Source organism: Pyxicephalus adspersus, chromosome Z, assembly GCF_032062135.1.
Source record: "Pyxicephalus adspersus chromosome Z, UCB_Pads_2.0, whole genome shotgun sequence".
Lineage (NCBI taxonomy): Eukaryota > Metazoa > Chordata > Amphibia > Anura > Pyxicephalidae > Pyxicephalus > Pyxicephalus adspersus.
Window position 1 is genome coordinate 14,154,243 of NC_092871.1, and position 21,659 is coordinate 14,175,901.

The following is a 21,659-nucleotide window of genomic DNA, read 5'->3' on the forward strand; positions in this document are numbered from 1 at the left end:
GATACCCAGACAACGGGCAGTACACAAATTGGGGGAATGTCTTGCTCAGCACTGACACTGCTGCATGGTTGGATCACCCATCACTCAGTAGAGTGGTTAAGAGGATGAGATTTACAGTTGGCTCCTCTTTTTATATTTTCTTTGCTTCTGCTTCATTCTTCTTCATCTCTACTGACAGAAACACAAAACTGGCTTGGTCTTGATCTGTTTCAGTCACCAGTTCCTGATGCTAAGCAACCATCACAAACACCAACAGCACTGGTAAAAATAAACCAAATAGAGGGATGGATTCAAACTGCCATTATGCTGGCCAAGGCTCTTACACTTTGGTAAAGGAACTATTCTTAGTGATTTTTCACCATAAAATAATAGTCCCAATATGAGAAAACAAATATATTTAGCAACAATAGGAAAAACAACTATTTGTGACTGTTAACTAAGTAAAATTACGGAAATTAGTTCTTGGTATACAGTTTTTTTTCCCATTGTGGTGTAGAAATTAACCATTTTTCGGCACTATTAGATATGAATGGAACAGAAAATGAATTCAGATTGGGTCCATGTTGTACAAAGTTCTAAAACTGACTAAATAAACCACTCGTATTGATCTTCCACCAAAAGTAACAATTCAAAAATGAGAAAACAGGTACATTTCACTAGCAACAATGGGAAAAGCTTTTTGTGATGGTTCACTATGAAAAATCATAACAATTTGTTCCAGTTATAGACTTAAGCCGCGTACACACTTGCAATTTTTGTCGTTGGAAAGCATCTTTCATGATCCTTTCCAACGACAAGGGACTGCACGATGCATGAACGAGTGCTGTACATACAGCACCGTTCATGCTCTATGGAGAGGGGAGGGGGAGAGCGACGGTGCGGCACCCTGCTGCGCGCTCTCCCCTTCCCTTGCATTAGAATCGGTCGTCGTCCATCGTCCATGGATCCGGCAGGTCGGTCGTCCGGACCGACTGTACACACGGCAGATTTTCGCCCGATAATTGGCCGATGCCGATTATCGGGCGATAAAAATCTGACGTGTGTACGTAGCTTTATACTAAATTTTTTTCCCATTGTGGGAACAGAACAGAAAAATTAACTCTGACTTGGATTTCTGATTTGGACACATAATTACTAACTGTTTTGACTGGAATCAGTTGATCCAATGCAGATTACAAAAAAGACAACAGGTGTCACAACTATTTGTTTTATTTATTTATTGAATAACCTTAATTTTTTTCATTTTTTTCTTGCTTTTTTGATCATGTTCTCAAAGGTCCCCCTGTGGGGCTGCATTCATCTGGCGAATTCACAACCTTCTGAATGTTGCCAATGAAACATTGCATTGATTGCTTTTCAACATAAGATTTTTTAATACTACCCTGTTAGAAAGATTGCAGCCTCCTTGTATGCAGAAAGAATATAATCTTTATAGCTGGGTTTATCTCGGGGTACCTGAAGCATATACAAAGCAGTATAGTCAATGTTAAGGTTTTATGTTGTAATTATTTAAAAAGAGGATTGGATTTTTTTTATTGTTAGCCATAGACAATCAGCATTTGTAGTCAACTTTGTTTTTTTTTAGCATTTCATATTAAGCCTCCCCTTTTATTATTGCCACAGTACCCAATCAGAAACAAAACTTGTACATCTGCAGAAACACGAGGCAAAGCAAAAAACCCACCTCATGTAAATTATAGAGAGTTCTGCCAAGGTTCTTCCCTTGTATAATGGGAGGAAATGGCCTGTTTTTAGGAAAAGCAGTTTGTTCATTTGAGGTAAATATTCTACAGTGCTCGAGGGATGAAAGACATCTCAAAAACTTTGGGAATATTGGCGAATCCTGTCATTGTGTGTTGGATGTCTTCATCAACAATTTTTGTCTTGGAAGTCAGTTTGAAGTTCTGTAGGATAGTTGTTAAGAAAAGAAACAGCTCTGTACGGGCCAGACCTTCCCCGAGACAAACTCTTCTCCCTAAAGACAAAAGAAATAAAGTTACTGGTGACCACTCCAAAAATTCCCACAGTTTTTTAATGCAAGTCATGAAATGAGAAAAACTATTTGTTTTATGTGATGACTATTTACTTTTCAAGGAATATATATGCAATACAATCTCAAAAAACATGATTTTTGATGCACATGATTGAATGACTGGAGTCAGCAACGCTTTTACCTTATTCGCTAGCTATCCCTTGCAAAGGAATGATTTGCTTTGCTAAGTGAACATTTTATATTTCTTTAATATATTAACCCATTCAGTTCTTGTTAGTGAACAGAGATGACCAGGTACTGAGTAAGTGAGCCATGTCACTTTATCAAATTCTCTAAATAGCCCATTCTGTAAATTGGGATTGGAGCAAGTACTGACTGTTACACAGTGGCCGGTGTTAAAACAATTATTATAGAAATAATATTTTTCAAACCAAACAACAAACAAACAAAACCTTAATCATTGGGATTCATTTTTTATTCACTAAGCAAAAGGAAAATTCACTTTGCTAGATGAACTGCCATATCAAGAAACCAAAGTTTCTTGACATGGGGGGAACTCTTGAAATAACTTTCAAGTCTTCAGGGAGACCCTTCTATAAATATTATATCCACAACTCACAGTACATTAGTGCATTGGCAATAGAAATAATGTCTCCTACAATGCTGGCCAGGGTGAAGAATGTCACCCTTACCGATTAAGATTTTAATAGGATAGATTATTGGTGGCACTTAAACTGAGTGACTGCTCAAGAAAACCCCAGCAACCTCTGGTTGAGAAATACTGGCCGAAATTCTTTTCATAATAAAACCCCATTTGTGATGGCACCTCAAGGATTTTGATGTCTGCCACTTTTAGCAGCACTTGGTAAAAGGTAAACGTACCTGCAGAAAACGGCATAAAGGCTTCATTCTTCTTAAAGCGACCATTACTGTCCAGAAAATGATTGGGGTTAAATTTTTGGGGGGTAGTAAACTTCTTGGGGTCGTGATGAACAGAGTACAGTAATGTATAGACATCTGTACCCTAAAAATATACAAAAAACATACAAGTGACCTTGAAGAAAATATTTTCATGAATTCTGGATTATAAACTAATATTTAAACAACTATTTAGCTTGTAAACTGATTAATTTGAAAAAAAAAGTAAAAAAAAAATAAAGATAAATTAAAAATATATCTGTATATATTTTTTTTATTTAGAACAGACATTATTAACCTTTCTCAAAACATTTTTATTATTATTGGAGATGTGTTTATGTTGATATGCAAGAATTACTGGAATTGGCTACATCAAGGACATTTTCACAAAACTAAATTTTCACAGTGAGAAAAAAGTTCCCTACCTTAGGAATGATATATCCCTTGAAGCTAACATCCTTTATAACCTTGTGCGTAAAATTAATTGGAAGGATATCACTGAATCTCTGGATCTCATGGATTACGGCATCTGTATACGGCATCTTGATCCGGTCCTCAAAGTTTGGAATGCGATTTTGTCCAATCACCTGATCTATTTCTTCAATTACTTTGTCTGTATAAGAGATTATTATGGATATTATTGATGAAGTAAAAACAGAGCTTTAACCCTCTTTGTATATTCTTTTTTGTATTTATATTTGCACTCATACAAAACAACCAATTAAGACTTATTTTTTCTGCTCCACCTACTCTAGATTATTAAAAACTGAAACCTGATTTGCTGCTAGGTGCATACATTTAAAGAAAAAAAATATTTCATCCAATATTTACCTTGTATTTCAGGAAATCTCATAAGTAGGATAAATCCATGTAGCAGAGTGATGCTCACTGTTGAAGATCCAGCAAAAAAAAAGTTAAGTATTGTCATTATTGTGTTGTTTGTATCAAAGTTTGGATTGTCCTTTTCCTAAAAATAAAAATATTACAGTAATAATTAAATTGATTGGTGCAGAAGAGGGGAATACACGAATATGTAAAAAAATAGATTTGAAAGTGACTCTGTTGCAAAAATCTAATATTTTATAAAATGTTTTCCCTGTGTAAAAGGAAAGGACAATTGTTACATCTTCTGTCCTGATAAACCCAAATATAATGAAGGGAAATCACTAAATGTTCTCTTCTCAGAAACAAACATTTCAGAAAATTCCAGTCTCCTGTGTCCTTCACTGTTTTCTTCCAGCATTCTCTATATCACTATATTCTTTGGTGATGTAGGGACTGATAGGTTCAAGTGCATGTGAAAAAAATTGAATCAACTTTACCTGAAGTATTTGTTTCTAAAATAACTATTAATTCATTACTAATATTTTAGTGGCAAAGGAACAGGGGCTGCAAAGGTCTCATCAACTAGGAGCCTCCACGTGATCATTGTCTGGCCATTCACTGTTATACAAATAGAAATCTTCCACCCCTGGCTTCCTCTTCCGGGCTCCACATTAAAAGATTTCAGGAAAAGAAAATGGTATTGAAAGATCTGCTTTGCTGTCTCTATTTACAATAGTGAGGTGCTAGTGGAGTTTAGGGATGAGCAAGCAAGATCTTGCGGCGAATTCAGCCATTCTCGCGATTTCGCACCGAAATCGTAAGCGAGAATGGCCAGTGTAAATTCGCTGATCAAGATCAAATTTCCTACCAAAAAAATTTTTTTTCTAAAAAAAAAAAAAAGCTCAAGCGTTATCAGGATACTGCTTTTCTCAGCCAATCAGAGAGCACTAGAGGTTTTGAATGGGGAGACTTGTCCCCATTTAACCTCTAGTGCCGGGAATCGCACACTGACACGAGGATTCCCAGGGCTGCATTCATTCATGCAACCCTGGGAATCCACTGTGTTCCCCGGGCACTAGAGGTTAATTAACTTCTAGTACCCGGGGATTGCACACAGGAGGATACCCAGGGCTGCATGAATGAATGCAGCCTGGGAATCCTCCTGTAATGATTTTCTGGAACTTCCAATGGGTCAATGCCAGAGGCATTCCTGCTCATCCTTAGAGAAGTTACACTTGTAGAAAAGCTGCAAAATTTCCGCAAAATTTCGGCAAACCGATTTCGCTGACCCATTGGAAGTTCCAGAAAATCATTACAGGAGGATTCCCAGGCTGCATTCATTCATGCAGCCCTCATCCATAGAGAAGTTACACATGTAGAAAAGCTGCTGATAGTCCACATCAACAAAGGTCTGGGGGCTCCTGATGTGAATGTAGGATTCTGATGTAACGGGGTCTCCAGATGAAGGACTAATGTGAACGATGGGAAGGAACAAACTGATGAAAGAGGGGAAACTCATGTAAAAAGGGGATTTTCATGTGAAAGTGAGGTTCAGATATTAATATGTGAAGGGATGAACTCGGATGTAAAGAGTCACTCCCTGTGAAGTAGCTTGTCTACATGGTAAGGGCCTTGTCAAGAGTTAGCACTTGGGGCCCATAGATCTTTAACCAGAAGACCAACAATGGCAGTGGGGACTTGCTACAGAAGAGGCCTCCCCAGGTCTAATTTCCACAAAGGGACCCAAAGGTCTGCTACTACGCTACTAAGATTTATGATTGTTTTTGTAAGTTCTTTCAGTTTTCCTTTGCACATTAGAAAAACCTAAACTATTGTTTAGAATATGCAGTTAATTCACATACTTTCTGTTGTGTTGGGAGGATTCTAATGCAAAAGGGGGCTCCTGATGTAAAGATGGGGGAGTGGGCATTCAGAGGTGAAAGGTGTACTCTCATGTAAGGGAAGTTCTGATATAAAGGTGGAGGGGGTCAAAATTTGAAGTGTGCTTGTCCTACATGGCATTAGGGGACTTTAAATCTGTAAGTAGAAGACCACTAATAGATGTGTAGAATTGTAAAGCAAGGGGAGGTCCAAGTCTAAGTTCCAGATAGAGACCCATAGATCTGTAGCATAACTACAGAGAATTATTGTTGTTTTTTGTAGGCTTCTGCAGTTTTCAAACGCTTCCTTGCCTTTTAGACAAACTTGAACTTCTTGTTTTGGAATATGAGGTCAAAATACATACTTGCAGCTGCTTGAGAAGAAAAGAGTCAGTGGAATCCCTAGGACAGTTGGGATCGAATGTCTCCTGGTTCATCTTCACTCTCTGTATAACAAATTTCTTCAGTTTATTCAGGTGATCGACTATTCTTTGGTGAGGTCCTGGAACATAGTTCATGAATACTGGGAGCATGTCCTGCAACTGGATAATGCACGAAGTCAATGTCTGAAGATATTTCTATACTCATGTTGTTAATATATCTGTAGCTATGTTCAGGTATATCTGTAGGACACCTAATTTATAAAAAATCTTTTTATTTACACTGGATGTACAAATTTGGGATATTGGTGTAAAACACTGTAGAGATTCCAAACTCTCTCTCCTTCTTTCTAAGCAATTGCTGATTTATTGTATGCTGGTTTTTTTTATTAGGAATATTAATAACCAAGTTGGTTATCCCAGCATAATGTTTGTCTTAGTACATGCTTCCAAACAATGTTCCTAAGTAAACCATGCAGCATCAATGCTACCTACCTGTCCCCATGGAGAGCTGATGTCTTTGAAAGTTTCCCCTAACAATCCTAGGAGTTGCTGAAAACTCTGATTACCATATTCAAAACGTTTTCCAAATACTACAGGGCAGATGACATTGGAAACAGCTTGGAGTAGAAGAATGGTTGGGTCCACAGATTTTCCTGCAGGCAAATGTTAAAAATCTGATTATTGTAAAGTTTTAAAAGATTTCTAATTTCACTCTGTATGTTTATACCTCTATTGCTACATTTGTGTGTTTTTTATACTACTAATAATAGAGCTGGGGGACATCCTGCCTTGTGGCTTTCTTGTCTTGTCTTTGCAGCCTAGGGAACGTCTATATATTGGTTGTGTAAAAAAGGTAACAAATGAAAATGTGTGTTACTGATGTTACTGGTATATCACTAGGCATTCCCCTCATCCAGAAATCAAAGCCCGCTTTTAGGTGTCCCCTTATGCCCCCCCCCCCTCAACCTTGCTGAAACTTAAAAAATTGAGAGTAAGGGTAGCACCCCCGATCTTGGGGAACCCAGAGATGATCGCAGCCCCAGTATCTACTTGTGTCTTTTGTGTGTTCATTATTTCTCATTACATGAATCAATTAATATCAATGTCACACCGCAATCTATGGAATCCAGGGGGAAGGAAATATATTATCAAACTATTATCCTCTTACAGGCCTTATTTTCTTGTATTCGGTGTTTTGACAATATCAGGTCACAAAATACAACTTGTAAACTCACTGATATCAGTTCACACGAAGGTCTTTTCAGTATACTAGTAACACTTTCCTAGCTTGGGCTAATACATATTTATTTATAGGCATTCAGGTATTAGCATATTCTTAAGCAGTAACCAGCTTTTGATGACTTTTGTATATGCGGATATTGTAGGGCATCTTCTACTAGTTCTAGTCAGTTTCTTAGCAACTTTACCTAGGAATTGTCAGCTTACTGAACACCTAATGTAAACACAAGGTAGGTGCACCAGTAGTAGGTGTCTTTGTTTACCTTAGACAGCTTAAAGAAGGGGAGTTAAGAAATGGCTCATTAATTTATAGCTCTGAGTGTCTCCCAGAGAGCTAACTGTAATGTATGTTATTACTTTGGTGTATTTCAAGTATTTGCAAGATAAAGCTCCCCTAGGCTTCTGTCTCCTGGTTAGGCTGACTGCATTTTTTGGTGAGGCTATTACTCCTCACAACTTTAGGAGACAGGGATGGAACAGTTTCTAACTTGAAACATAAAGGTAAATGAGGCAACCCTGCTAAAACCATAGAAATTTATTACACAATGTAACAGGCAGCTGCAACTATGTTTTCTTTATTTTACCTTTGCAATGTAATCCTTCAACAAAAACAGGGAATATTATTTCTAGGTGTCAGTTGGAAGTACTGTGTTCTTGTATAATCATATTTTTCACTTGACCAGGGTAACCCAGATTCCCTTCGCCCTGCCCCTTCAAACTTCCCCCCACCCCAAAACCCCCACCCCTCACCAACTTGCCAACCAACCTTTTCTCCTCGTATAAGCCTCCTAAATATGTAAATATTAAACAATCGCTTCAACAGAAAACAACAATTCACGATAAGCAAAAAGAGGTAGGTACTTATTTTATAATCAGACAGAGACTAGCTCCCTTTGTGCACAATAACCTAGTGATCTATTTCCCTTTAATCACTTGGAGAACCCAGTACTCTATTTCTTTTAATTCCGAGGGGGTGCTACCACAGAACTCTTTGCAACTAACACTGAGCTAACACTGGGTTCTTTGGAATACTCAACAGTGACACAGGGTAGGGAAGAGGTAGAAAAAATATTTCCACTTACCCAATCCTGGTCTTGAGTATCGCGGACGAGCCTCCGAAATGTTAGCAGTAAGTTCTGTTGCCTGGTTCCAGATCAGTACCCTCTATGGTGCTAGGCACTGTCTGCGGTGCCGGGAGAGTAAAATACAACACACCGGTTATGGTTTCAAGCTCTCAAGTTTATTGTCACTAAGGTAAACTTATATACACAAATCAATGCATGTGGACAGCGTGATACAATGTATTTGACCAATCAGAATAAACATAAACAATACCCTTGTGGTTAACCAAGACATGAGATTCAAGATGTGTCAGAAGTATATGATTATGATCATTAAAATCCATTTAAAATATTCATCTTGTAGTCAGTGGATTATTAAATAACATTGAAATTTTAACATTAACCAATTAACTCCAAAATTATAAACATACATAAATAACAGGAAATAACTTAACATTATCAAAATTCACAGAATTCAATCTTAACTCATTTTCTGCATAACCTTAATATGGTTTGTACCACCCCCAGTTCACCTTCTTTCCAACACCAACACCCAACACCAATCCCCTAGCCACCCAGCAGCGCCTCAGAGGCCCATTACCATATTTCAATTACAGGGGAACTCCACCATAGGAAAATCCCCCCATACCAACGTTATTAATTTTTCCACAAGACCCTTGCCTTTTTAAACCCCAACCGCCAACTGTCCAATACCCACCCCCCTACCCCCACAGCAATATTAAAGGGTGGGTGGGCAGTAAACTTTTTTCTTCCTACAAAAAGGCCCTTTCACTTCCGATACAGCCCCTCATAACACTTTCTAACTACCCACTCCTCTGACTCCTAACCAATCCTCCTTCACATTCCCCTTCCTACCATTCCTCAATCATTCAACCCTTACTTCTCCTGTGATCCTGGCTGTGTACCCTGTCATGCAGACCCTACACTTATCTGTAAAGCTGCGGGCCTCACTTTACCATCTAGGTTGGTGAACGTGACCAGTTCTTCCTTTGAACACATAAATAAGTCCCACCTAATATTTTTTTTTTCTTCCTTAAAGACACTTCTGAAATTCAATTATTGCAGTGCATGTGCATAATTTTCAAACTTTATCTAGCACACACAAACAGACAATATACCTTTCAAAGATTTGATCTCTGCCACCAGAAACCCAGCCTCTTCTTGAATCCTCTCCTCAATAGACTTCTTTCCCATCCCAAAATTTCTAAGTGTGGTGAGTGAAAATTTGCGCAAATCCTTCCATCGTTCCCCATTGCTAAAAAGGATTCCTGTAAAACAGCAATCAACTAATGGGTAAAAGGTGCAGTTATCATATGCAATGACTCCTTGAATATGAAAAGATTTTCATTGAAGCCCCCTTCCTGCCCGCTCCAACTCGTAATTCTAATGTAACTTTTGGGAGCAGTATTATCATTTCCCTGAAAATCAGGAGAAGTCGGGTGTTTGTTCAGCTGTCTCACCGATGGAATAGGAACATGGTTGTGCTGTTGGGCCGTATGTTCTTATATCTGTTTGAGGACTTAAGGGCATGAAACTTAGGATCACTGTGATTTATATTGAAAATTGAAAGAGATTATTCACTAATTAGCTAAACAGGATTTGAATAAACCATTGCCGCCATAACTACCTCCTTCCTTGCAACAATTTTAAATAAGAGGGCTGCGGGGGGTACAAACATCAGACTTCTCCTCTCTGAAAAAGTGGATTTTTTCTGTGAAACGCGTTGAGAAGTAAATCAGAATTTAAACCCTTTGGGGGTATTCTGTAGGGAGAAGTCATTATATACACCCATGATTTTATTGTTTTTTTATGTATTTGAAATGATGTTTGTTTTTAATGTTTAATAATAATAAAATTTTGTTATTTTTGTAATTATTATTGATGGTATTGGCTTTAAAAGTCCCGATTAAAATTGATGTCTTTCATCGCATATCTTTTCCTATGAATGTTAGGGATGTGGCTTGTTTAAGATAAAGAAATGTATATAGGTGGATGTTTATTTAAAGAGTTAAAAAGTTATTTGGAGTTTTAAATTAAATATAGACTTAGCCATGTCTACATACTTATTTTGAAAATACCTTACCAAATCCTTTGAAAAAGTTGTCAAAAGTCGGAAACCTTCCTCGTCCACTAAATTCCTCTGGTAGATCCAATAATGCCTCTTTAACAGTTTCATACCCGCTTAGGACAACACAAGGGCGATGGCCAAAATAAATTGTATATATTGGTCCGTATTTCTCTGCAAACTTAGGTAGAATATGAAGATGTTTGTATATTGTTCATATTACACAATAAAAAGAAAAAAAAAGGTTCTTGTTAAACAGGAGCTTTCACCTTTTAAATACACTAATAAATGCTAACACATGATAATAAAAAAAAAAAAAAACATACAGTAACATCAAACCTGCTGTCATAGTTTCCCTAGTATTATTGATATTCTGCATGGTCATTTAAAATTTAGGAGTTAGCAGTCATTTCCTGGTTTTTATAGCAAGCAATGTGAACCCATGGCTAAATCTTGTACACTTATTTGCCAAGTAGCTAATCACTGCTTGGCTCTTTTCTTGCATCTATTTGATTTCTCTGCCACTGTAATAATACTTAAATCATGGGTCTGCACAAGAAGGGTTATTTACAGGGTGTCCCAAAAGTCACTGCACACTTTCATTAGGTTTCACAATTGCCCCATATTAATCGATTTTGGCAGAAAAAAATCAAGATTCTGTTTGCTATTTAAAATATGTTTACAAACATTCAGTTTGTGTGCCGACACTGCTAAAGTGGGTAAGATAGGTGGAATTGTTTACAGGGGAGACTATATGCCAAGTGATCAAGTTTAAACTGAATGTTTGTAAACATCTTTTAAATAGCAAACAGAATCATGATTTCTTTCTGCTAGAATCGATTAATGTGGGGCAATTGTGAAGCTTAATGAAAGTGATCATGCTATTGCAATGATACTTTTTTATCACCATTTTTCCTGCATATACCACTCTATGAGAGCGCTTTGCCATATATAAATGAACACCAGATATTCTTTTACTGATGAAGTCGAAATTTCCACAAAACACGTGGAGAAAACACTTGGTTGTATCCCCTCAAGGGTTACCCCAATAGGGGAGTCTAGTGTACAATTCATGGTTTATTATATTTTATATTTCTGTACAATTTTAACAATTCATCAATAAAGTGATGTTGGTTTATTTGTGTTTTGTCATTTGCCTTTAAAGTCCCACAAAAATTGGTGTCTTTAACCGAATATTTTCTTTCAATAAATTAGTTTAAATAATTTTTATTTAAAGTTTCCCACTTAAAATGTGTGTTCATTACAGAATAAGCTTTGCTTAAGAAAGGTTTCTTAAGGGTTAACACCAAAGGAATATAAAACACACACAAGTAGTGGATGAACTTTTCAGCTTGCAGAAATTGACCTACTGGGCCTCATTATTATGATTATTTATATAAATAGTGCTGAAATAATATGTAGCACCTTACAAAGTCTATAGTAATGTCACTAGCTGTCGCTCAAAGGGGCTCACAATCTAATGTATTCATAATCATATGTCATTAATACAGTCTAAGGTCAATTATAGGGGAAGCCAGTTAACTAACTACATGTTTTTGAAATGTGGGAGGAAACCGGGGTACCCAGAGGAAACCCACCCAAACACGAGGAGAACCTGAAAACGCCATGCAGATAGTGTCCTGGCCAAGATTCAAACTTGGGACCCAGTGATGCAAAGGCCAGAGTGTCAAGATCAGGAAATTGGAATTTTATAGACAAATCTGGTAATGCCTCTCTTGCTTTATGAAAGAGTAAAACCTACCTCTGTTAAGGATTTGACAAGTTTTCCTCTTTCTATCTGTAGGACATTGCCAACAATGGGCAGTGGTGTTGGTCCTGGTGGAAGGCTACGTCTCCGATATAAGGCATTCCATGATGAGTAGATGACACAGGAGATGATAAAGGCCAGGAGCAGGGTGCTCATCCATGTGATGTCCATCTTCTATGGGAACACAATGACAAAGTCCTCTAAAATATAATTTATTTTTAATTGATGGTGATCTTTACATTTTATTTTACATTTTCTTGGAGGGGTGTGATCCAAATCTCTAGTGCCTTGGGGATCGCACACTGAGGTCATCAATGCTGTGGCTGCAATCATTGAGAAGAGTGTGCGATCTCTGGGGGAACCGGAGGTTAATTAACTTCTAGTGCCCTGGGGATTGCAAACACGGAGATTCCCAGGGCTGAATGCAACTTTGGGAATCCTCCTGTTTGAATTTCCTCTTCTGATGTTTTCACAAAAACGGTTTGCCGAAATTTCGCGGAACCATTTGAAGTTCGAGGAAATTTTTGCGAGAATGCCATAAGAATTCTCGCTCATCCCTAATTGCTGACAGACAGCATGAGACCTTATCCTGGACTGGGGGAGACAAGTCAGGGGTGGACAGATAGATTTGAGTGTCATCAGCATACAGATGGTACTGTAAGCCAAAGGAGGAGATGAGACTACTGAGAGAGGAGGTGTACAGAGAAAAGAGAACCAGTCTAAGGACTGACCCTTGGGGAACACCAACAGGGAGGAGAGTGGGAGAGGAGGAGTTACCATTGAAAGAAACTTGAAAGGAGCAGTCAGACAGATAGGGAGCAAACCAAGAGAGAGCAGTGTCAGTGATACCAGTGGAGCGCAAGATTTGGATTAGGAGGGGGTGGTCAACAGTGTCAAATGCAGTAGAAGGATCAAGGAGAAGGAGGAGTGAAAAATGACCTTGAGACCTACCTCTGATAAAGTCATTGGCCACTTTAGTAAGGGCTGTTTTGGTCGAATGGGCAGCTCGGAAGCAAGATTCGAGAGGGTCAGGCAGAGAGTTGGTGCTCAGATAATCTGTGAGTCTTTTGAAAACAAGGCACTCAAGGAGTTTGGAAACAAGTGGGAGAAGGGAAATAGGATGGTAGCTCCAAGGTAAGAAGGGGTCTAGTGGGGGTTTCTTTAGGATAGGGAGATTTATGGCATGTTTGAAAGCGGAGGGATAGATACCAGTAGAAAGGCAGAGGTTGAATAGTTCGGTTAAGGCGGGGGCCAGGGTGGAGGAATGAGCACAGAGTAGATCAGAGGGAATTGGGTTAAGCAGACAGGTAGTAGATGGGGATGATGAGAAAAGAGGGGAGACTTACTCCACGGTAACAGGGCTGAAGGACGCCAGTGATGATTTACACATTGAAGGGGTGGATATGGTTGGGGTGGCCCAGTGAGCAGAGACATCATGTCTGATTTTGTCAATCTTATCTCTAAAGTAGGTGGCAGTGTCTTGAGCAGTGAAGGTTGTTGTGGGGGGAGCAGGTGGGGGGTTTGGGAGTGAGTTACTTGTTGAGAAGAGGCTGTGTGGGTTGGAAGCTTAAGAGGAAATACTAAGTGGAGAAGTAATTTTGCTTGGTGATAGTGAGTTCAGTGTTAAAGTGATGTAGTCTGGCTTTGTAGTCCATGAAGTTGGCAATGAGGCCAGATTTCCTCCACTGGCACTCGGCACGAACAGTCTTTTGAAAGGGGAAATGGTGAATTGTCAAGGTGGGGGAAGTTGCAGAGTTTGGAAAATACCAGTTCTAAAGCGTGTCAAGCAATATGTGTGGGGCCGTTGGTGTTCTGTGTGAGTCCGAAGGAGGAGGTGATGGAGAGCAGTTTGGCTGGAAGGATGGTTGAGGTCATCCATTGCAACATTAGAGTCACCAAGGATGAGGGTGGGTAGGTCATGGAAAAGAATATGTGGGAGCTAGGAGGCAAAGTTGTCCAGAAATTGTGGGACTGGGCCAGGGGGGTGGTAGACAACAGCAACAATAGGGGGCAGAAAAGATGGACAGATTGGGCTTCAAAAGAGGTGAAAATGAGGGAGGGTGGGGTAGGGTGCACTCTGTATGTGCAGTTAGGTGAGAGAATGAGGCCCACATCCCCCCTGCTCTGTTGCCAGGTCCTGGGGTAAGTGTGAAGTGCAGGCCTCCATAGGAGAGAGCAGCAGCAAATGCAGAATCTGAGGAGGAAAGCCAAGTTTCAGTGAGAGCCAGGTAATTTAGAGATTTAGAAAGGAGAAGGTTATGGATATAGGTTAATTTGTTGCCTACAGATCTGGCATTCCAAAGACTGCCAGAGAGAGGGGGTGTAAACGTATAGGTAGTGGGGATAGTAATGAGGTTAGGAGGGTGAATGTTTTGTTGAGAAGGTAGGGAAGAGAAAGGCTTAAAGGGGACCGGGGTTGGATGAGATGTCACCAGCAAGTAGTAAGAGAGAAAAAAGGAGCAGAAGTATAGACAGAGAAAGCAGAAGAGTGAATAAGCAAACAGAGAAAGGGTTAACAGACTGAGGGGGGGGGGGGGATAGGGTGAGCAGAGAGAGTGTATGGTGAGCAATACATAGTGAGGAGACTCAAGTCCATGTGAGCAGCTCCTGTAATATGGGTTGTAGTGAAGATTGTCATCTTGTTAAGTTTCAGGAGTGTGGTAGCAATCAGTCAGGGAGTAGCTTGGTGGAAATCAGTTCAGGGTGGCAGCAGCAGAGGTAGTAGAGACATCCAGGTGGCTCGATGATGGTTCAGTCCAGAGGCATGAGGCGAGAGTAGCAGAGTGTGATGGTATGTCCAATTCTGTTTCAATTCACGGTTCTATTCCCTGGATTAATTCTCAAAGCACCTATATTTGGCACTTGAAATTTGGGCACGTGACCTTGCACGTTGTTTAAATAGAAGTGCTTTGGGCTCGGAATATGGATGGACTGATGGGAGTCACAGTGAAATTTGGAGGAGATCCAGGAACACAATGTGAGTCTCACGGCTGGGGATTAGCAGGGCAATAAAATCAATTAATGCTAAATTGGGACTAAACTGGGACAAATTGGTAAGGAACATATAGTGCTATGGCCAGATTCAAATTTGAGCAATAAGTTCATCCAAAATGCACAGCATACCATAAACAATCACATGGAAATTGCATACAGGATGGGGATGGCAGTCAGATTGCACAGCATACCTGTGAAAGTAGAGATAAATGCAGATTAGGTGCAGGCACATGGAGGTCAGGTCAGTAGAGATGTTAGCTGCTAACATGGGATCTGTCATATTGGGGTCTGGTCTTGAAATTTACTTATGCCTTAGGCATTTTTTTTCATAACCAAAAATAAAACCCAGCAAGGCTTTAACACATGGTATTTGAAGGATTTGTGTATTTTTAATGTCATCATCACTATTCATCACTTACTTCCTAGCCACAAAATCACACCAACTCTAGGACAAGTATACCACTTGCAGCCACCCCTTAACTAACACCATAAAGGTAAAAAAAGACAACATGGATGAAAAGAAAGGGGGAACGAGAAAATAGGTTCTTAAACCTACCCACAAAGGGGTGTTGATGGCCGGCTTGTAAGATGGCCGCGTGAGATCCGAGCTCCGGTAGGATCCAGGCACAAGCAACGATTTCAATACCCGAAGACAGCCTCAACTCATAATGACAGATCACCAGAACATCACTCATCTTGGGGACAATGACGAAAAGAAAGTAAGGCAAGACAGGTCCATAGAAGTTCTCATATTATTTACGACCTCAGAGCTTCTGCAACTCTAAAGATGGCGCCGACTCTTCTCCTACAGCCTCTCCTTCAGCACACGCGTCTAATGCATCACCTCACCAGGGCAGCCTGAAGCGTACAGGAAGATGTCACCCTGCAATGTCGCCACGTTCATTAGGAGGTGAGGTATGTCATCATTCTAACTCGCCTGTCAGTGAAAGTGGGAAGGAGGCATCGCATAGAGGCCCTATAGCCAGAGTGGATTTAGAGCATTTTCAAATAAGGGAAGATAAGCTATCTATTTCTACACTGAAGGAAATGCTACTGTCACTTAAACAATCCCTATATCAAGATATAATTGTGATGCTAGATAAATTTAACACCACTTTGGCTATGATAAACGTATCCATCACATGGAAAACAAATTGGGGGAATTTTCTCAAGCTCACAATGATTTAGTGGATGCTCATCAGGAACACACAAATTATATCACATGGCTTAAATCTAAAAGTGCACATTTGGAAGAATGCTCTTGACACAATAATATCAAAGTGAGAGGTGTCCCTGAAGCTATCACCCATGAGGAATTGTTTATTTATATTAAACAACTGTGTCAATCTATATTACTGATGGCAATGGATTTGGAGCTCACTATCAAAATAATAATAATAATAACAGGGCACATAGGACATTTCTATCAGGTGACACCCCAAGGGATGTATTGGCGAGGTTACATTTTTTCCACATAAAAGAAAAAAATGATAATGGTGAGGAAATCACCTTCTCTGCAGGATCAATTTCAGGGGATACAAATATCTGTCAGCTATGACAATGGAAAACTGGAAAAAATTTACCCCACTTACAAGAATATTTCGAGATCACAATATCATATATAGATAAGTATTCCCGACTAAATTGTTAATCCTGTTTCATGGGAAATACCACCTGGCGTCCTCTTTGGAAGTGGGGATGAAACTGGTTCAAAGCTGGAATTTGAATACCTCAAACTCCCTACAAAGATCACCCAAATCACCAGCAAAAGGGGTTCAGGAATGGACCTAAACATGTAAAGAAGCTGTAGCAATATGTGTGCCTAAATTTAGGGTGTGCTTATTAACTGATTACTCCACTCTCAGGAAGATTGCATCAGTATTGTTAAAAGTTGCCCATTTCACTTTGTTTTTTACCAGGGGACTGTTCTTTTTCCCAGTGTTTTTTAAATGTTTTCCTTTTTTCTGTTGAAATATGTATGTCCAGTCTACAAATTCATGCCTATTTTACGTAAACCCTTTACAACTACGCATCTTGGTCAAAGTACGTGTCCTAGCAGCATAAGCTGAAGCGTTCACACGACTGTTTTATGATTCGTTTACTCATCTCAAATACTAGAGGGCTCAATTGCCCTTTTAAAAGAGCTTTACTGCACCAAGAAGTTCAACGCTTTCCAGGGGAAGTTTTATTGATCCAGGAAACTCATTTCCAGTTCTAAATTGCCTACATGGAACCTGAAATCCTTTTCTCAAAAATTTTTTGCCATTGTTGACAAAAAAAAATGTAGAGTTATGATTGCTATCAAAGATTCCCTTAAAAATCCCCAAAGTTTTCAATATATTGATCACGCCGATTATGAAGAAGGTTGATTCCTTATTCTTATTTGCAAAATGAACTCTACTCTGTTCACATTGGTGAATGTCTACGCACCTAACTACAATCAACACTCCTTCCTACAGAAAATGTTTAAGCGGATTAATAAAGTCAAATAAGGATCTCTTTTGATAGGAGGAGATTTTAATATCACACCGTCTTACCAGATGGATTCCAATTCCAAAGCTAAGCTGTTGGTTGAATTTGAGTTGTTTGCTGTTTTGAGGTGCCAGCGTAAAACAGAAAAGGACTATACATTGTTTTCTCCTGTGCATCTTTCTCACTCATGGATAGATTTTTTTCTTAAACATTTTTGGTCTCTACCCAGATTTACATCTTCACAAATTGGTACCATAACCTGGTCGGACCATGCTCCAGTGGTTTTGGAATGGGGAGATCAACATTCGTATCTGGACAGGTTATGGAGACTGAACTATTATGTTTTAGCCCATATGAAATATTAGCAGCAGTTTCTTGAGGCACAGGATATGTATTTTTCTACCAACAACAAGGAGGATATAGATCCATTTCTGTTATGGAATGCGCATAAGGCGTATATGAGAGGAGTATTCTTAAAAACTAGTGCATATGATAAGAAATATAGATTGCAACAACTTAATCAGTTACTTGCTTCCATAAAAAAGAAGGAGAAAGAGAATAAAAAGTTCCCATCTCTACAGATAACGGCTTTTTTAGTGCAAGATAGTACGGGATGAGCGAGAATGCCTCTGGCATTTTCGCGAAAATTTTCTCTAAGTTTCGATGGGTCCGCGGAATTTCGCAAAACCATGGGAAATCACTATAGGAGGATTATACCGGCTTCATTAATAAGGCAAGCCCTCATTTTGACCTGTAGTGCCCGGGGATCTCTCACTGAGAGGTGGATTCTCATACTCCTCCTCTCAGAGCGAGTCATGCGGCTTGCGTTTATTAATGAACGCGGCCGTTGGAAAAAATCAGAGGATTTTTCTCATGCTGCATTCATTCATTAGCAGCCAGCCGTGAGACTCACACTGAGTTCCTGGATAGAGAAACTCTAATCAGGAACACATAGTACAGGGCTGCAACAGCAATCAGCAATCAGAGCTGCCCACACATTTTTCAGAAAATATTTCAAAGAACTGCTGGAGGGAATGTGGAGATATGGGCACTCTACTCCATATACTATGTCAATGTAAATCTGTCTGTTCCTTTTGGAATCAAGTGTTTATGCTACTATCTGGAATTCATGGTAGTCTTCTATACCCAAATCCAGAAATGGCTTTGTTAAATGTTAATATGCCAATATTTCCTTGGGGGGGTTAGATTAGTAGCCACACATATCTTTTTTAATATGAAACTAGCAATTGTTAGAAAATGGAAAACGCTAATGTGCCTAATTTTTCGGAGGTAGTGTATTATCTCAATATACAATGTTCTTTGGAGAAAACCTTTGCAATAGCACATGACAAATGCAAGAAATTCCATTTAGATTGGGAGAAGTGGCTAACTCATGCTAAATGTGTTATGTTTGTAAGGTACTTTTTGTTTTCTTGATTTGAGTAAATTATCTTAGGCTGCAAGGTCTTTCTTACATGTTACAAAGGTGAATAGAAATGTTCTTGGCCAGGTGGGGGAGCTAAAGAGGCCGGGGATGATCAGGTGAAACTGTCTCAGCTAAAATGCATACTGGAAATTAGGCTGTGGATATAAACTTTCCAACAGAATGGGTTTCCAAAAGAAACTCTGTGCAGCACTAGTTTGGGCTGGATTTTTAGTAAAGGGAACTAACAGTTAGTGGCCAAGTGGCGAGGCTTTATTTTGCTGTTTGTTTTATTCCGCCTGTTTTGTGTGAAAATAGTATTAGGAAATAAAACCTTTGATGCACTTTTAACCTGCTGCCCCTTTTCCTGTTTGAAACACCCCCCGTTGCTACAGGCAATCTCACAATAGATATAGGTTCTGTCAAAGGACAGAATCACTTATCCAAATTATGAGTCGGTGGAGATACCTAGTCTATACAAACGTTTCCTTATCTTGTCCTACCGACCCAGTTATAGTTGTACATGTGTGATGTTTTACAAAGGAGAGACCATCTTGTTTTCCCAACATGTTCCCTTTTAGGTTTCTCCAGGGGATTTTGAGACTTATAGCATGAACTGATATACAGAAAGATAGATATTAGTATTATTTCTTAGACAAGGCAGATTCAAAGAAGTCAAAGGCATTTAAGTCTTTCATTTTCTTACTATAGTCAAAAAATATTATTTTGAACAATAGCAAGACAATAGCAAGATAACGGCAGGCAAGGCAAACTGTTAGTCATAAACTATATATATATATATATATATATATATATATATATATATATCACACTATCAATGTGCTGTTAGAGAACACCAACTTATTATCATCACAATTATCAAGGTTACCAAGGTAGTAATAGTGACAATGGACAATGTTAAAACATCATCTTAAAAATAACACATGTGCAGTGATAATAGTAAATGCAAAATGTCTTATAGTTAATAGGCAAAATGTAATTTATGTGATTATGTAAAAAAAAAAAAAAAGTGATACTAAAAAGAAAGTTATGGAGGATACTTTAAGCTAAATTGTATACATCTAGAAGCAATAGTTATGTATTTAGATAAAGAGTATGGGGATTTCCTTATTTTGGGTTGCATATGTCTAAAAACGTATATTGTATTTTAGTTATTGTTGGTGTGGAACCATTGTATATTAGTAAGTGATAAAAATTAAAAAAAAAAAGGTAAGTAAAAAGGCCTTACATGTTACCCTATGTTAGAATGACATATCCCCTAACAGCATTCCTGCATCTTTCCCTCTCCACCCCCATTATATTATTCCACCAATTCCTAGCCCTTTACATATTCACTCCACGCTCATAATAACCCCTCACTATCCAGCTTCCCCATGTCCACACAGTCAAGGAAACGCCTTCTACCTACACTCCTGTTAAATCCACCTTTGTTGCCATAAACACCGTTTTTTGGTTTCTTAACATGTTTTTGTGTTCTCTCTTCTATTTAACATTATTAGACAAGCCTTTATTGAAAATTCCAACTCTTACCATGTGGTAAGTTAGTGTAAGCTCCTGCCTAAGCTGTTTACTGACATAGGAAAGTACTGTCATTTAATGATACAAATTGGATCCACTTGGTGAGTTAATTTTTTTGTGGATCTTGTAAAGTTATCCATCTGCCATTTTGTCTGTACAGACTAGAGATTTACTATTAACACCATTACACCAAGTGTGGCAACATAAAATAGAAAAAGATCCCATTGATATATCACACAGCTACACACTCTCAGAAAATACAATCTCTATTTTTTCAGAACAGAAATTCGATCTTTATCAAAAGATCTCTATCAAGAGCAGCAATGTCCAAAATAATGTCCAAATGAGTGAAAACAGATGAATGTCATATTCAAGCTTTATAAATCGCCCCCCCAAAACAGGTTTAAATGCCACTTCCTAGAACATTATGTCCAACTGACTACAAGGCTGTAGCTGCAAAGTGCCCCTTTAATATCTCACTCAGAGAACACAATACTTTTTTCCAGAAACTTTTCCAAACATACAACTATATAGCATTTGTTCATGTCCCAATACATTGAAAGATTTTTACCAGAGCATCAAATGCCTGAACAGAGTTAAAAATGCTTTTATCACATAAATGTGCTTACGGACTTCCAGAGCTCCTTAAGACACAAGTACAATAATTCGTCCGGTGTAAAAAGACAAATCCAACAATTCTCACTGTCTTGCTACTTTAAACAAATACTCTGCGCGTGCCAAGACTTAATTCTACCTACAACAGTAAACGCCTACATGGTGTTTGCCAAAGCTGCTTTATCTAGAAAAAAAGGAATGCTTCTCCTTTTTTTATTACGAAGAATACAAGCACAGTAATACATTAACAAAGAAGGTCAATAAAGAGGCAGTAACTTAGGCTGCGTACACACGATCATCACATGATCTATTTCAAGATGCATGAACAAGCTCTGTACATACAGCACCATTCTGCTCTATGGAGAGGGGAGGGAGGAGAACAAGAGAACGGCACCCCACTGTTCTCTCTCCCTCTCACTTCTATTGTGATTGGTCATTGTTTGCCGTTCGTGGATCCGCCAGG

At 38.8% G+C, this 21,659-nt stretch overlaps 1 protein-coding gene across 5 annotated transcripts; it reads right to left on the reverse strand.

Moving 5' to 3' along the window:
* Window positions 1–1,191: 1,191 nt before the first annotated feature.
* Window positions 1,192–21,305, reverse strand: LOC140344568 (cytochrome P450 2G1-like). Of its 5 annotated transcripts, none has more exons than XM_072431804.1 (11): window positions 21,211–21,305; window positions 15,277–15,338; window positions 12,148–12,327; window positions 10,404–10,566; window positions 9,439–9,588; window positions 6,492–6,652; window positions 5,982–6,158; window positions 3,743–3,878; window positions 3,337–3,524; window positions 2,876–3,017; window positions 1,192–1,975 (listed from the first exon to the last, which is right to left on the reverse strand). In XM_072431804.1, exons 2-11 carry the CDS (start codon window positions 15,277–15,279, stop codon window positions 1,788–1,790), a joined length of 1,488 nt encoding a protein of 495 aa, XP_072287905.1. In that variant the 5' UTR covers window positions 15,280–15,338; window positions 21,211–21,305; the 3' UTR covers window positions 1,192–1,787. The 5 variants fall into 5 exon arrangements, with proteins under 5 accessions (XP_072287905.1, XP_072287907.1, XP_072287910.1 ...); XM_072431806.1 differs by lacking the exon at window positions 21,211–21,305 and adding an exon at window positions 15,704–16,463; XM_072431809.1 differs by lacking the exon at window positions 15,277–15,338 and having other exon boundaries at window positions 21,211–21,302.
* Window positions 21,306–21,659: the final 354 nt, after the last annotated feature.